The 16,124-nt window shown below is 43.7% G+C and overlaps 1 protein-coding gene across 12 annotated transcripts in view; it reads left to right on the forward strand.

Moving 5' to 3' along the window:
* The window catches only part of LOC110530721 (myomegalin), a 122,880-nt gene that overhangs the window by 41,240 nt on the left and 65,516 nt on the right, over window positions 1-16,124 (forward strand). For all 12 annotated transcript variants that reach the window (XM_090182770.1, XM_090182777.1, XM_090182771.1 and 9 more), the window contains 4 exons: window positions 4,161-4,284; window positions 4,503-4,657; window positions 4,854-5,010; window positions 8,757-8,810. In XM_090182770.1, coding sequence (XP_090038896.1) covers window positions 4,161-4,284; window positions 4,503-4,657; window positions 4,854-5,010; window positions 8,757-8,810 — 490 coding nt within the window. The remainder of the gene's footprint in view (window positions 1-4,160; window positions 4,285-4,502; window positions 4,658-4,853; window positions 5,011-8,756; window positions 8,811-16,124) is intronic.

The raw sequence follows: 16,124 nt of genomic DNA on the forward strand, positions 1-16,124 counted from the left end.
TGTCAAACGAAGTATAGAATCAATCTTTAGGATGTTTTTAACATAAATCTTCAATAATGTTCCAACCGGAGAAAGCAATGGAATAGAGCTCGCTCTCAAGTGAACGAGCGTCACAAGCTCAAGGCATTCTGCCAGACCTCTGACTCATTCCCCTCTCATGCGCCCCCACCTCACAGTAGAAGCATCAAACAAGGTTCTAAAGACTGTTGACATCTAATGGAAGCCTTGGGAAGTGCAACATGACCAATATCCCACTCTCTCTTCAATAGGGAATGAGTTGAAAAACGACCAACCTCAGATTTCCCACTTCCTGGTTGGATTTTTTTCTCTGGTTTTTGCCTGCCATATGTGCTTTGTTATACTCACAGACATCATTCAAACTGTTTTAGAAACTTCATAGTGTTTTCTATCCAAATATACTAATACTATGCATATATTAGCAACTGGGACTGAGTAGCAGGCAGTTTACTCTGGGCACCTCTGGGCACCTTATTCATCCAAGCTGCTCAATACTGCCCCAGCCATAAGAAGTTAAATTAAACAGCCATCTCCAGCTGCTGCCTATAGACAAAGATTAGGAATCACTGGCCACTTTAAGGAACATCCATCTCATATGTTTAAACTGTATTCTATAATATGCCACTGTATTGTAGTCCAATGCCACTCTGACATACAGTGCCTTGCGAAAGTATTCGGCCCCCTTGAACTTTGCAACCTTTTGCCACATTTCAGGCTTCAAACATAAAGATATAAAACTGTATTGTTTTGTGAAGAATCAACAACAAGCGGGACACAATCATGAAGTGGAACGACATTTATTGGATATTTAAAACTTTTTTAACAAATCAAAAACTGAAAAATTGGGCGTGCAAAATTATTCAGCCCCTTTACTTTCAGTGCAGCAAACTCTCTCCAGAAGTTCAGTGAGGATCTCTGAATGATCCAATGTTGACCTAAATGACTAATGATGATAAATACAATCCACCTGTGTGTAATCAAGTCTCCGTATAAATGCACCTGCACTGTGATAGTCTCAGAGGTCCGTTAAAAGCGCAGAGAGCATCATGAAGAACAAGGAACACACCAGGCAGGTCCGAGATACTGTTGTGAAGAAGTTTAAAGCCAGATTTGGATACAAAACGATTTCCCAAGCTTTAAACATCCCAAGGAGCACTGTGCAAGCAATAATATTGAAATGGAAGGAGTATCAGACCACTGCAAATCTACCAAGACCTGGCCGTCCCTCTAAACTTTCAGCTCATACAGACTGATCAGAGATGCAGCCAAGAGGCCCATGATCACTCTGGATGAACTGCAGAGATCTACATCTGAGGTGGGAGACTCTGTCCATAGGACAACAATCAGTCATATATTGCACAAATCTGGCCTTTATGGAAGAGTGGCAAGAAGAAAGCCATTTCTTAAAGATATCCATAAAAAGTGTTGTTTAAAGTTTGCCACAAGCCACCTGGGAGACACACCAAACATGTGGAAGAAGGTGCTCTGGTCAGATGAAACCAAAATGGAACTTTTTGGCAACAATGCAAAACGTTATGTTTGGCGTAAAAGCAACACACCATCCCCACTGTCAAACATGGTGGTGGCAGCATCATGGTTTGGGCCTGCTTTTCTTCAGCAGGGACAGGGAAGATGGTTAAAATTGATGGGAAGATGGATGGAGCCAAATACAGGACCATTCTGGAAGAAAACCTGATGGAGTCTGCAAAAGACCTGAGACTGGGACGGAGATTTGTCTTCCAACAAGACAATGATCCAAAACATAAAGCAAAATCTACAATGGAATGGTTCAAAAATAAACATATCCAGGTGTTAGAATGGCCAAGTCAAAGTCCAGACCTGAATTCAATCGAGAATCTGTGGAAAGAACTGAAAACTGCTGTTCACAAATGCTCTCCATCCAACCTCACTGAGCTCGAGCTGTTTTGCAAGGAGGAATGGGAAAAAATGTCAGTCTCTCGATGTGCAAAACTGATAGAGACATACCCCAAGCGACTTACAGCTGTAATCGCAGCAAAAGGAGGCGCTACAAAGTATTAACTTAAGGGGGCTGAATAATTTTGCATGCCCAATTTTTAAGTTTTTGATTTGTTAAAAAAGTTTGAAATATCCAATAAATGTCGTTCCACTTCATGATTGTGTCCCACTTGTTGTTGATTCTTCACAAAAAAATACAGTTTTATATCTTTATTTTTGAAGCCTGAAATGTGGCAAAACGTCGCAAAGTTCAAGGGGGGCGAATACTTTCGCAAGGCACTGTATATGTATATATTCTTAATCCATTCCTTACTTAGATTTACGTGTATTTTGGGTATATGTTGTGAAACTGTTAGATATTACTTGTTTGATATTACTGCACTGTCGGAGTTAGAAGCACAAGCATTTCGCTACACCCGCAATAACATCTGCTTTACATGTGTATGTGACCAATACATTTGATTTGATTTGATCAACCACCCACCCAGCAGTAGCATCCAACAACCCAGCAGTAGCATCCATCCACCCAGCAGTAGCATCCATCCACCAGCAGTAGCATCCATCCACCCAGCAGTAACATCCATCCACCCAGCAGTAACATCCATCCACCCAGCAGTAATCCATCCACCCAGCAGTAGCATCCATCCACCCAGCAGTAGCATTCATCCACCCAGCAGTAACATCCATCCACTCAGCAGTAATCCATCCACCCAGCAGTAGCATCCATCCACCCAGCAGTAACATCCATCCACTCAGCAGTAATCCATCCACCCAGTAGTAACATCCATCCACTCAGCAGTAACATCCATCCACCCAGCAGTAACATCCATCCACCCAGCAGTAGCATCCATCCACCCAGCAGTAACATCCATCCACCCAGCAGTAACATTATACAGTCTGGTTAATAATAATCTTAGTTATCTTAGTTGCTGTCTGCCATGGTCAGATGGTCTGAGTTAAAAACAGAGGAATGCAGAGGAGAGGAGGAGAAAAGAGGAGAGGAGGAGGAGGAGGAGGAATAGAACAGACGCCCCAAGGAGACAGGAAGGAGTCTGCCATTTTGGGATCCACAGCAGGAATTCTGGAATGGCGTCATTGAGTGACTCAGTAAAACAGATACTTAAAGGCACAGACGCACAAACACACACACACACACACACACACACACACACACACACACACACACACACACACACACACACACACACACACACACACACACACACACACACACACACACACACACACACACACACACACACACACACACACACACAGACATTCGTTTTACTCTCCTTGTGGGGACCAAACAATTGATTCCCATTCAAAAACCTATTTTCCCTAACCCCTAACCCTAAACATAACCCTAACCCTGACCTTAACCCTGACCGTAACCTCAAACTCCTAACCCTAATTCTCACCCTAATTCTAACCCTAAACCTAAGCCATAAAATAGCCTTTTTCCTTGTGGGGACTGGGGAATTGTCCTTGTTTTACTATCCTTGTGAGGACTTATGGTCACCACAAGGATAATAAAACCAAACACACACACAGTCAGAGGGTGTACGACTACAAGCAGTAGACTTCCCTCACAGGTTGATGCTCCAGTTTTCACAATACCATGTGTGTGTGCAAAGACAGTAGTTTGTAAACAAAGACTCTGAATGCTAATTGATAGCTATGACGAGTTTGATCAAATTCCAGCCTTGGTCTGCGTGATGTATTCGGGACGCTCTCACAGAACTATATGTGAACACAATGAAAGTTTACACTCTGGGTGTGTGACTGGTCTCTATTTGTAGCTGGGAGGTATAGGGTATCCCATGAGTTATAGCAGGGATACTTCATATGACCTCATATCCTGTCTTAGTCCTGACCTGACCACACTACAACCCTAAAATCACCCAGGACTGACACCACTGGTCTGCCCTGCACCGATGGCGCAATAACAAGCAACACAGTGCTATGAGTGTATGTGGATGACTGTTCATAGTTATTGATAGACACTTAACATGATGTTCCATCTAATGTTCACTCCCTGATAGGACAACAGAATAGAGCCAGACCAATCACAGTTATCGCTATATTTCCTCTCTTTTAATTTGACGATAGCAGAGAGCCTGACCAATCACAATGTTTCCTTTCTCTCTCCTCTTTTCTGATAGGTCAACAGCTGAGAGCCTGTCCAGTCATAATGAGGCAGAGCTACAGAGACGATGTGAGGAGAGACAGCAGGAGATCGACCACATGCAGGAGTTGCTGGAGACCAAGATACAACTCCTGCAGGAGGTACACAAACGTGCACACACACACACACACACACACACACACACACACACACACACACACACACACACACACACACACACACACACACACACACACACACACACACACACGCTGCTAAAGTTGGTTGTAGTCTTTGTTGAGATGAAATTAGTTGTTCTATTATTAGATCAGCTTTAAACACAGACTGATATCCAGACCTTTTCATGTTTTTCTTCCAGGAGGCCGAGCTAGCGCGATGTGAGGCTGGGAGGATGGCCTCCCTGGCTAGGTCTAGCTCCCAGACCCTCTTGGAGGACATGAAGGACAGCCCAGAGGAGGAGGAGAGCACCCAGACCATGTCTCACCACCCCCCATCACACACCAACAGAGACAGGTACACGCACAGTATATGGTCATCCGAGCCAGAATTGAACCAGTGACCTAAAAGCTGTAATTACACACCTTCACACTCATGGAGGAAAGCCTAGGACTCCTACAAGTCCAAGTTTAGCCCACAGTACCTATGGTACTGACCTATCTCTCTCCTCTCTCTCTCTCCTCTCCTCTCTCTCCTCTCTCTCCTCCTGCAGGGTGGTTGAGGAACTGACCTGTGCTCTGCGCTGTAAGGAGGCTCTGATCACTGAGCTGAGTGGACAGAAGAGCATCCTGGCCCTGAAGGTGGGAGAGCTGGAGGGACAGGTAGTGAACCTCTCCTCAACCCTGCTGCAGAAAGAGAGGGATGCAGAGGTATATATCATCCCTGTTACACGTATGAGGAAAAGTGCATGTGTAGGGTCTGCATTGGGGTCAATGGTTCAATAATTTATTGTGTTATTGTATTCATCTATTGTATGTATTTGACTGACTGAGTTCCTGTAGTGTGTACAGGCATGTAATAGCAAGTGAAAAGCTTCATACACAGGGTTTCAGGGACAACTCACCCATCTCTCACCCTAGTCTCACCCATTCCTCACTCACTCATTAGACATAGCTCAATCCTTCCTCACATGTCCCCAACCCCCCTTGCCTCTCCTTTAGCTATAGCTAACATGCTTTTCAAAACCTCCCCCCTCCTCACCCAGTCCTTCTTCATCCATATCTCCCCCGTCCCCACACATGTCAAAAAGATGGAACCACATGGAAACGTGGAAGCACACCTGTTATAGCTACGTAACACACGCAACACACACACATAAACACTCCTGTCAAGAAACACATAGCAACACACACGTAAACACTCCTGTCAAGAAACACATAGCAACACACACATATAAACGCTCCTGTCAAGAAACACATAGCAACACACACACATAAACACTCCTGTCAAGAAACACATAGCAACACACATGTAAACACTCCTGTCAAGAAACACATAGCAACACACATGTAAACACTCCTGTCAAGAAACACATAACAACACACACGTAAACACTCCTGTCAAGAAACACATAGCAACACACACGTAAACACTCCTGTCAAGAAACACATAGCAACACACACATAAACACTCCTGTCAAGAAACACATAGCAACACACACACATAAACACTCCTGTCAAGAAACACATAGCAACACACATGTAAACACTCCTGTCAAGAAACACATAGCAACACACACACATAAACACTCCTGTCAAGAAACACATAGCAACACACACACATAAACACTCCTGTCAAGAAACACATAGCAACACACATGTAAACACTCCTGTCAAGAAACACATAGCAACACACATGTAAACACTCCTGTCAAGAAACACATAACAACACACACGTAAACACTCCTGTCAAGAAACACATAGCAACACACACGTAAACACTCCTGTCAAGAAACACATAGCAACACACACATAAACACTCCTGTCAAGAAACACATAGCAACACACACGTAAACACTCCTGTCAAGAAACACATAGCAACACACACACATAAACACTCCTGTCAAGAAACACATAGCAACACACATGTAAACACTCCTGTCAAGAAACACATAGCAACACACACGTGAACACTCCTGTCAAGAAACACATAGCAACACACACACATAAACACTCCTGTCAAGAAACACATAGCAACACACATGTAAACACTCCTGTCAAGAAACACATAGCAACACACACGTAAACACTCCTGTCAAGAAACACATAGCAACACACACACATAAACACTCCTGTCAAGAAACACATAGCAACACACACGTAAACACTCCTGTCAAGAAACACATAGCAACACACACATAAACACTCCTGTCAAGAAACACATAGCAACACACATGTAAACACTCCTGTCAAGAAACACATAGCAACACACACGTAAACACTCCTGTCAAGAAACACATAGCAACACACACTTAAACACTCCTGTCAAGAAACACATAGCAACACACGTAAACACTCCTGTCAAGAAACACATAGCAACACACACGTAAACACTCCTGTCAAGAAACACATAGCAACACACACATAAACACTCCATAAACATTCATATCCTTTCAGTTGTCAAAATCGTATTTTGATTGAGGAATTCCATGTGGTCAATTTCCACAACACCTAAGGGCAATGAAGAGTGAGGCTCAAAGCCCTGGCTACAACATTGTGAACAGTAAGGAGCAAACCACAACACCTAAGGGCAATGAAGCGTGAGGCTCAAAGCCCTGGCTACAACATTGTGAACAGTAAGGAGCAAACCACAACACCTAAGGGCAATGAAGAGTGAGGCTCAAAGCCCTGGCTACAACATTGTGAACAGTAAGGAGCAAACCACAACACCTAAGGGCAATGAAGCGTGAGGCTCAAAGCCCTGGCTACAACATTGTGAACAGTAAGGAGCAAACCACAACACCTAAGGGCAATGAAGAGTGAGGCTCAAAGCCCTGGCTACAACATTGTGAACAGTAAGGAGCAAACCACAACACCTAAGGGCAATGAAGAGTGAGGCTCAAAGCCCTGGCTACAACATTGTGAACAGTAAGGAGCAAACCACAACACCTAAGGGCAATGAAGAGTGAGGCTCAAAGCCCTGGCTACAACATTGTGAACAGTAAGGAGCAAACCACAACACTGTGAGTCAAGTGATGGATCTCAAGATATATTTATTTAACTAGGCAAGTCAGTTAAGAACACATTGTTATTTACAATGACGGCCTAGGAACAGTGGGTTAACTGCCTTGTTCAGGGGCAGAACAACAGATGTTTACCTTGTCAGCATGGGGATTTGATCTAGCAACCTTTCAGTTACTAGTCCAACGCTCTAACAACTAGGCTACCTGTGGTGCCTAGTCCAACGCTCTAACCACTAGGCTACCTGTGGTGCCTAGTCCAACGCTCTAACAACTAGGCTACCTGTGGTGCCTAGTCCAACGCTCTAACAACTAGGCTACCTGTGGTGCCTAGTCCAACGCTCTAACAACTAGGCTACCTGTGGTGCCTAGTCCAACGCTCTTAACAACTAGGCTACCTGTGGTGCCTAGTCCAACGCTCTAACAACTAGGCTACCTGTGGTGCCTAGTCCAACGCTCTAACAACTAGGCTACCTGTGGTGCCTAGTCCAACGCTCTAACAACTAGGCTACCTGTGGTGCCTAGTCCAACGCTCTAACAACTAGGCTACCTGTGGTGCCTAGTCCAACGCTCTAACAACTAGGCTACCTGTGGTGCCTAGTCCAACGCTCTAACAACTAGGCTACCTGTGGTGCCTAGTCCAACGCTCTAACAACTAGGCTACCTGTGGTGCCTAGTCCAACGCTCTAACAACTAGGCTACCTGTGGTGCCTAGTCCAACGCTCTTAACAACTAGGCTACCTGTGGTGCCTAGTCCAACGCTCTAACAACTAGGCTACCTGTGGTGCCTAGTCCAACGCTCTAACAACTAGGCTACCTGTGGTGCCTAGTCCAACGCTCTAACAACTAGGCTACCTGTGGTGCCTAGTCCAACGCTCTAACAACTAGGCTACCTGTGGTGCCTAGTCCAACGCTCTAACAACTAGGCTACCTGTGGTGCCTAGTCCAACGCTCTAACAACTAGGCTACCTGTGGTGCTGGTTGTTGCAACATAATTTCGTTGAGTCTACCTTTAACACTTTATTCTGTTTCAGAATCAATCCATTACATTTGTATTTGCTGTGTAGCCTTCTGTATGTAACCCATGCAACTAGTCGTGTTCAATCTACCAGTTGTGTAGTGTGTTGTGTTAAGTTGTGTTGTTGTGGCAGCAGGCAGGGTGGTAGTGTGATGCATTTTGTTGGACGACTGTCAACAGAACGCGGTGTACTCTGCCCCTCTCTGAATGGTCTGATCATCCCTACAGCTGTTGTACAGATTTTCTGAGAAGGAGATATTAATTACGCTCTGTGGGACTGATATCACCATTACTCAAACACACGCACAGATGCACACACACACACACACGCACACACACACACACACACACACACACGCGCACACACACACGTACACACACACCTAACTTTCTAAGGCCCCTGTTTCTCTCCCCCACAGTTCTACCAGGAGGAGCTGGGCAGGGAGAGACTACGCATTGAGCAGGAGATGCAGGTGAGTGAATCCTGAAGTGAACACAGAAACTCACTTGAAGCTGGGATCCTAAATGGTGAAACTGTCCATTTGTGATATTACAACAACAAACAAGTTATTGAAAACAGTTTTTTCTCCTCTGACATCATCGCACACACGATAGAAGAGCACAATATGTACTGGAATTTGTTTCACCATGCTGCGCGTCGCTCCTCAGCTCGGCAACAGAAACAATAACAAAGGTGATGGGGCGGCCAGTGGCGCTCTGTCCCCCTACTGCGGATTCCGTCTTTAATATTGCATAATCACTATCAGCTTTGAGTTCTGTATTAAGTTGATTAAAGTGTCTGTACTTTGAGGTGCTAGTCCTACACTACTGTTGAGTCAGTACCCACTTCAGCCAGATCCCACTCTAAGGTGTTGGTGGAGCTTGACCCCTACTGAAGTATAAACACAAAGCACCTCTTAAACCAGACAGCCACATACAGAGTGGTAACATCATGAGCTACAGAATATGTGGTCGGTGGTCACTATATAAGGAAAAATACATTATCAAATTGTAATCACATATAAACTACTTTCTAATATAATTAGGGTTTCTTTGTGGTTAATTGAAACGCCATTGTATTGAATTCAACGTAAACATCATACATTACCCATAGTTACCATATCTTATAACATCTTAGTATATAGCAGCTGCTAGAGCTGAGTAATAAACCGTTCCTAGACCAGTCTGTGTTAGTGTCTCTATGTCTGTTAATGCCAGTATTGTGTTGGTAGCTGTCGGCCCTGAAGGGAGCGGGTCTGGGTTATTTTAGTCAGTGGTAAACAAATGATGTGATGAATTTATGAACAGTCCGCCCACATTCTCTATTCTCATCAGTCACATTCTTAGAGGGGAGCTTCTCACATTACACAATTAACAGGAAAACAGGTATATACAGTAACAGGTATATACAGTATGCAGGTATATACAGTATGAAGGTATATACAGTATGCAGGTATACAGTAAACAGGTATATACAGTATACAGTAAACAGGTATATACAGTAATCAGGTATATACAGTATAAAGGTATACAGTAAACAGGTATATACAGTAAACAGGTATATACAGTATAAAGGTATACAGTAAACAGGTATATACAGTAAACAGGTATATACAGTATGCAGGTATACAGTAAACAGGTATGTACAGTATGCAGTTATATACAGTAAACAGGTATATACAGTATGCAGGTATACAGTAAACAGGTATATGCAGTATGCAGGTATATACAGTAAACAGGTATATACAGTAAACAGGTATACAGTAAACAGGTATATACAGTAACAGGTATATACAGTAAACAGGTATATACAGTATGCAGGTATACAGTAAACGGCATATACAGTAAACAGGTATATACAGTATGCAGGTATATACAGTAAACAGGTATATACAGTATGCAGGTATACAGTAAACGGCATATACAGTAAACAGGTATATACAGTATGCAGGTATATACAGTAAACAGGTATATACAGTATGCAGGTATACAGTAAACAGGTATATGCAGTATGCAGGTATATACAGTAAACAGGTATATGCAGTATGCATCTGTGTTGACTGGAGTGGGGTTAGATAATAGAAATAGATGCTGTGTGTCAAATGAAATGAAATCAAACTTTATTTAAAGTGTCACTATACCTCACATACAGTTGAAAGAAAGCTGCAGTACAATGTATGTGTATCCTGCCATTTTGTTTGGATAATCATCGTCACTTGTTAGTTTTAGTCATCTCTTCTCAGTCATTACCACATATTAGTCGTTATCTATAGCTAGTCATTACCAGAGCCATGTATTTAGAGAGTTGGGCCAATGAGGTTTCTGCATTATGATGCATTCTCATGTCACTACAACATTCTATGGCAGCCATGTTAGAGCGCCATTAACATTACACTGGGAATATTTAAACATTGCTATGTCACTGTCTAGAATTAGAACAATATTCAACATTCTACAGGTTGTCTCAACTCTCTAGATGCATGGCTCTGGTCATATCCATTATTCTTCCTTTGATCCTGTCTCACTGAGACTCCCAGGGCTCTTGGCTCTGGTCATATCCATTATTATTCCTTTGATCCTGTCTCACTGAGACTCCCAGGGCTCTTGGCTCTGGTCATATCCATTATTATTCCTTTGATCCTGTCTCACAGAGACTCCCAAGGCTCTTGGCTCTGGTCATATCCATTATTCTTCCTTTGATCCTGTCTCACAGAGACTCCCAAGGCTCTTGGCTCTGGTCATATCCATTATTATTCCTTTGATCCTGTCTCACTGAGACTCCCAGGGCTCTTGGCTCTGGTCATATCCATTATTCTTCTTTTGATCCTGTCTCACTGAGACTCCCAAGGCTCTTGGCTCTGGTCATATCCATTATTCTTCCTTTGATCCTGTCTCACTGAGACTCCCAGGGCTCTTGGCTCTGGTCATATCCATTATTCTTCTTTTGATCCTGTTTCACTGAGACTCCCAAGGCTCTTGGCTCTGGTCATATCCATTATTCTTCCTTTGATCCTGTCTCACTGAGACTCCCAGGGCTCTTGGCTCTGGTCATATCCATTATTATTCCTTTGATCCTGTCTCACTGAGACTCCCAAGGCTCTTGGCTCTGGTCATATCCATTATTCTTCCTTTGATCCTGTCTCACTGAGACTCCCAGGGCTCTTGGCTCTGGTCATATCCATTATTCTTCCTTTGATCCTGTCTCACTGAGACTCCCAGGGCTCTCGGCTCTGGTCATATCCATTATTCTTCCTTTGATCCTGTCTCACAGAGACTCCCAAGGCTCTTGGCTCTGGTCATATCCATTATTATTCCTTTGATCCTGTCTCACTGAGACTCCCAAGGCTCTTGGCTCTGGTCATATCCATTATTCTTCTTTTGATCCTGTCTCACTGAGACTCCCAGGGCTCTTGGCTCTGGTCATATCCATTATTATTCCTTTGATCCTGTCTCACTGAGACTCCCAGGGCTCTCGGCTCTGGTCATATCCATTATTCTTCCTTTGATCCTGTCTCACAGAGACTCCCAAGGCTCTTGGCTCTGGTCATATCCATTATTCTTCCTTTGATCCTGTCTCACTGAGACTCCCAGGGCTCTTGGCTCTGGTCATATCCATTATTCTTCCTTTGATCCTGTCTCACTGAGACTCCCAAGGCTCTTGGCTCTGGTCATATCCATTATTCTTCCTTTGATCCTGTCTCACTGAGACTCCCAGGGCTCTTGGCTCTGGTCATATCCATTATTATTCCTTTGATCCTGTCTCACTGAGACTCCCAGGGCTCTTGGCTCTGGTCATATCCATTATTCTTCCTTTGATCCTGTCTCACTGAGACTCCCAGGGCTCTTGGCTCTGGTCATATCCATTATTATTCCTTTGATCCTGTCTCACTGAGACTCCCAGGGCTCTTGGCTCTGGTCATATCCATTATTCTTCCTTTGATCCTGTCTCACTGAGACTCCCAGGGCTCTTGGCTCTGGTCATATCCATTATTATTCCTTTGATCCTGTCTCACTGAGACTCCCAAGGCTCTTGGCTCTGGTCATATCCATTATTCTTCCTTTGATCCTGTCTCACTGAGACTCCCAAGGCTCTTGGCTCTGGTCACATCCATTATTCTTCCTTTGATCCTGTCTCACTGAGACTCCCAGGGCTCTTGGCTCTGGTCATATCCATTATTCGTCCTTTGATCCTGTCTCACTGAGACTCCCAAGGCTCTTGGCTCTGGTCACATCCATTATTCGTCCTTTAATCCTGTCTCACTGAGACTCCCAGGGCTCTTGGCTCTGGTCATATCCATTATTCGTCCTTTGATCCTGTCTCACTGAGACTCCCAGGGCTCTTGGCTCTGGTCATATCCATTATTCGTCCTTTGATCCTGTCTCACTGAGACTCCCAGGGCTCTTGGCTCTGGTCATATCCATTATTCTTCTTTTGATCCTGTCTCACTGAGACTCCCAGGGCTCTTGGCTCTGGTCATATCCATTATTCTTCCTTTGATCCTGTCTCACTGAGACTCCCAGGGCTCTTGGCTCTTGTCATTTGGTGGCAGCTTTGAATCCTACACATTTTTGTTGTTGTGTGAGTTTCTCATGAAGCAGCCAAATCCCCAAGGTGCCTCTGGAGGCATTTTACCTTGTAAATCAGCTTGGCTCTAAGATGCAAATGTGACTATCACGGCTGATCTCAGCTCAGATTTCACACAGTGATGTTGTCCCATTGCCTTGGCCACTGCCAGCTGTAACTAAGGCTGAATGGATCACTATTACTCAAATCCATGTAAGTTTCTTTAGAAGACTGAGGAGGAGGAGGGGGTATTTGAAAGTGGAAAATGAATGCACAGGCATAGGCAATGGAATGGCACACATTGAACTTTGGATTTATTTGCCCCATTAAATGACAGAAAAATACCCAAATATCAATATTTTCTGGCCTATAGTTACACCTGATAGTAAGGGTAGAAAGAATGTTCACCTGTCTGTCAGCATGTTCAATATCTGTGTACACAACAGAGCACGACTGTATACAACACAGAAGGCTTGCAAGTGTTTGTATCCATGTATGTCAATGAGTGTGCGTGCAAGGATGTGTGTTGGTGCGCATTTAGTGGCTCGTGTTTCAGCGAGGTTGTCAATAGGTCACGCTGACCTTCTGGTGCCAACTCTGACACACACAGATATCAAGTTCTGTTGTCTAAGATACCTAGCTTCTAATTGGTTCTCCAGACACCACAGCCAATGAGATCAATCTAAATGGCAGGCCATCCAGGAGGGAGAAATGTTATGAATGAAATGCGCTGTGGGTGGCAATTCATGCTGATGCTATTCATGCTACATTTATGCTAATATTTTACCTCCTTTTCCTCCCCAATTTCGATCTTGTCTCATCGCTGCAGCTCCCCAACGGGCTCAGGGGGGCGAAGGTCGAGTCATGCGTCCTCCGCAAACATGACCCGCCAAACCGCCCGCTTAACCCGGAAGCCAGCCGCACCAATGTGTCGGAGGAAACACCTGTCGACCGAGGTCAGCCTGCAGGCGCCCAGCCCGCCACAAGGAGTAAAAGTTATATATTTTTTAATAAAATGTCTGTATGGTGATTTGTTATTTCTAGCTCTCTCTTGCTTGATTGCAGTCTATGCTTAAAGAGGAGTTTGAAGGAATTATGTGATTTAGCAGTGGACTCTGCTGGAGAGTACTGAAGCAGTCCTCATTTTAAACCCCAAATCCTCAACAAACTTAATCAAGGACCCCAACTACCCCCAGACTGTCATTTTAAACCCCAAATCCTCAACAAACTTAATCAAGAACCGCCAACTACCCCCAGACTGTCATTTTAAGCCACCCATAATCAGGCATTAGTGAGGAGCTGACCTAGGACATACAAGGTAAACTCTGCCCTCAGAGAAAATGTCTGCCATACACCATCATATAGTAAGGTAATGAAGCCTACATGGGTTTGAAAATGAAGCATAGTAAATATTAGCACAATCACATACAGGTGTTTGTTATGAATCATGTATTACTCTTGACTTTAAATAAACTGTCAATTTGGTTTAACCAGTCCCTTTAAAATTGTTATTTTACTAGGCAAGTCAGTTAAGAACAAATTCTTATTTATAATGATGGCCTAGGAACAGTGGGTTAACTGCCTTGTTCAGGGGCAGAGCAGGAGATTTTTACCTTTTCCTATCAGCTAGGCCCTCTTGTCCTATCAGCTCGGGGATTTGATCTAGCAACCTTTCAGTTACTGGCCCAATGCTCGAACCACTAGGCTACCTGCCGCCCAAATAACCCATCCCTTTTGGTAACCTATCCCCTTTGGGTTAACCCTTCCCTTTTGATAATCATTCACTTCTGGTTTAACCCATCCCTTTTGGTTTAACCCATCCCTTTTGGTTTAACCCATCTCTTTTGGTTTAACCCATCCCTTTTGGTTTAACCAATCCCTTTTGGTTGAACCCATCCCTTTTGGTTTAATCCATCCCTTTTGGTTGAACCCATCCCTTTTCCAAGAGAGACTTGGACCTAGTAGCCATTTGTAACATTCTGTTCTGAGGCAGCATGCTATTTTGAGAATCAAATCTGATATGTGCAGTCACAGTGTGAGTGCATGACTGTCTGTGTGCACACCCTCAGGGATACACAGTCACTGGTCACTGTGGAAACCTATGAGCCTAAAGCATTCTGGGTAATGTGGTTTTGTACAGCTCATTTATTCACACAAGCCAAACCATATTTTAAATGTTGAAGCCAAATGTGATGTTTCAATGTCATTGGGTTGCCCTTGTCAGTAAGTTCATTTATTGTCAGTAAGTTCATTTATTGTCAGTAAGTTCATTTATTGTCAGTAAGTTCATTTATATGCGGCAGCGTCTCTCATGATGCCTCGTGTTTCTAGAAAAACCGGTTTACCTTCATATGTCAACATATCTGTCTACACCCCTCCATTCACAGCACAGGCTACAATAGCAGTCCCACATGCACCAGTGTCAGTGCAAACTGCACCACTAGTGTCCCTCTCTTTCTTCTGTTCTTGTAGCATATGTAGTCGTAGTAACCGGTTTTATGGCCCTCTTGTCCTATTGTGTCACTGTGTTTCCCTCTCTGCTTTAAATCACTCTTCCTGATGACTAACTGTAATGGATAGCCTTGTGTTGTAGTCTATTTCTCACAGACAGGCACCTGGTTGAAGGCGTTGGAGCCTGGGCCTCCTGTGATATACAGTTCTAGAATAGAATAGAATAGAATAGAATACAGTACAATAATTATTCTTGACCACATATATGTTATATGCTATAACTAGAGTCCAGGTCAGGACATGGTCAGGACATGTGGTCAGACAGGAAAGACTCCAGGCCCTAAGTGTATAGAGTAGAATAGAAGCACTTTGTTGTTACACTCAACAGCAAGCAGCACTATGAGAGCTGTGGCCAGCCCATCTGTTGAGATCTGTTGAGTTCTAGAGCCACTACCGTTACAGTGTATCTTCACTCATACAATCATGTCATACAATCATGTCATACATGCCAGATCTGGACTCTATAAATGGAAAGGTTTATGTTTGTTTCTTCCCGTAACTATTAATAATGTATGAGATATAAAATGTAAATATAAACATCGGAACCATCCACCTTCACTATTATGGAAGCATTTGCCTGATAATATATAATAATATATGCCATTTAACAGACGCTTTTATCCAAATCGACTTACATTTCATGCATGCATACATTTTACATATGGGTGGCCCCGGGAATCGATCCCACAACCCTGGCATAGGGCATAGGAAA

This window comes from Oncorhynchus mykiss, chromosome 8 (genome assembly GCF_057628025.1).
Source record: "Oncorhynchus mykiss isolate SJ-2025 chromosome 8, ASM5762802v1, whole genome shotgun sequence".
Lineage (NCBI taxonomy): Eukaryota > Metazoa > Chordata > Actinopteri > Salmoniformes > Salmonidae > Oncorhynchus > Oncorhynchus mykiss.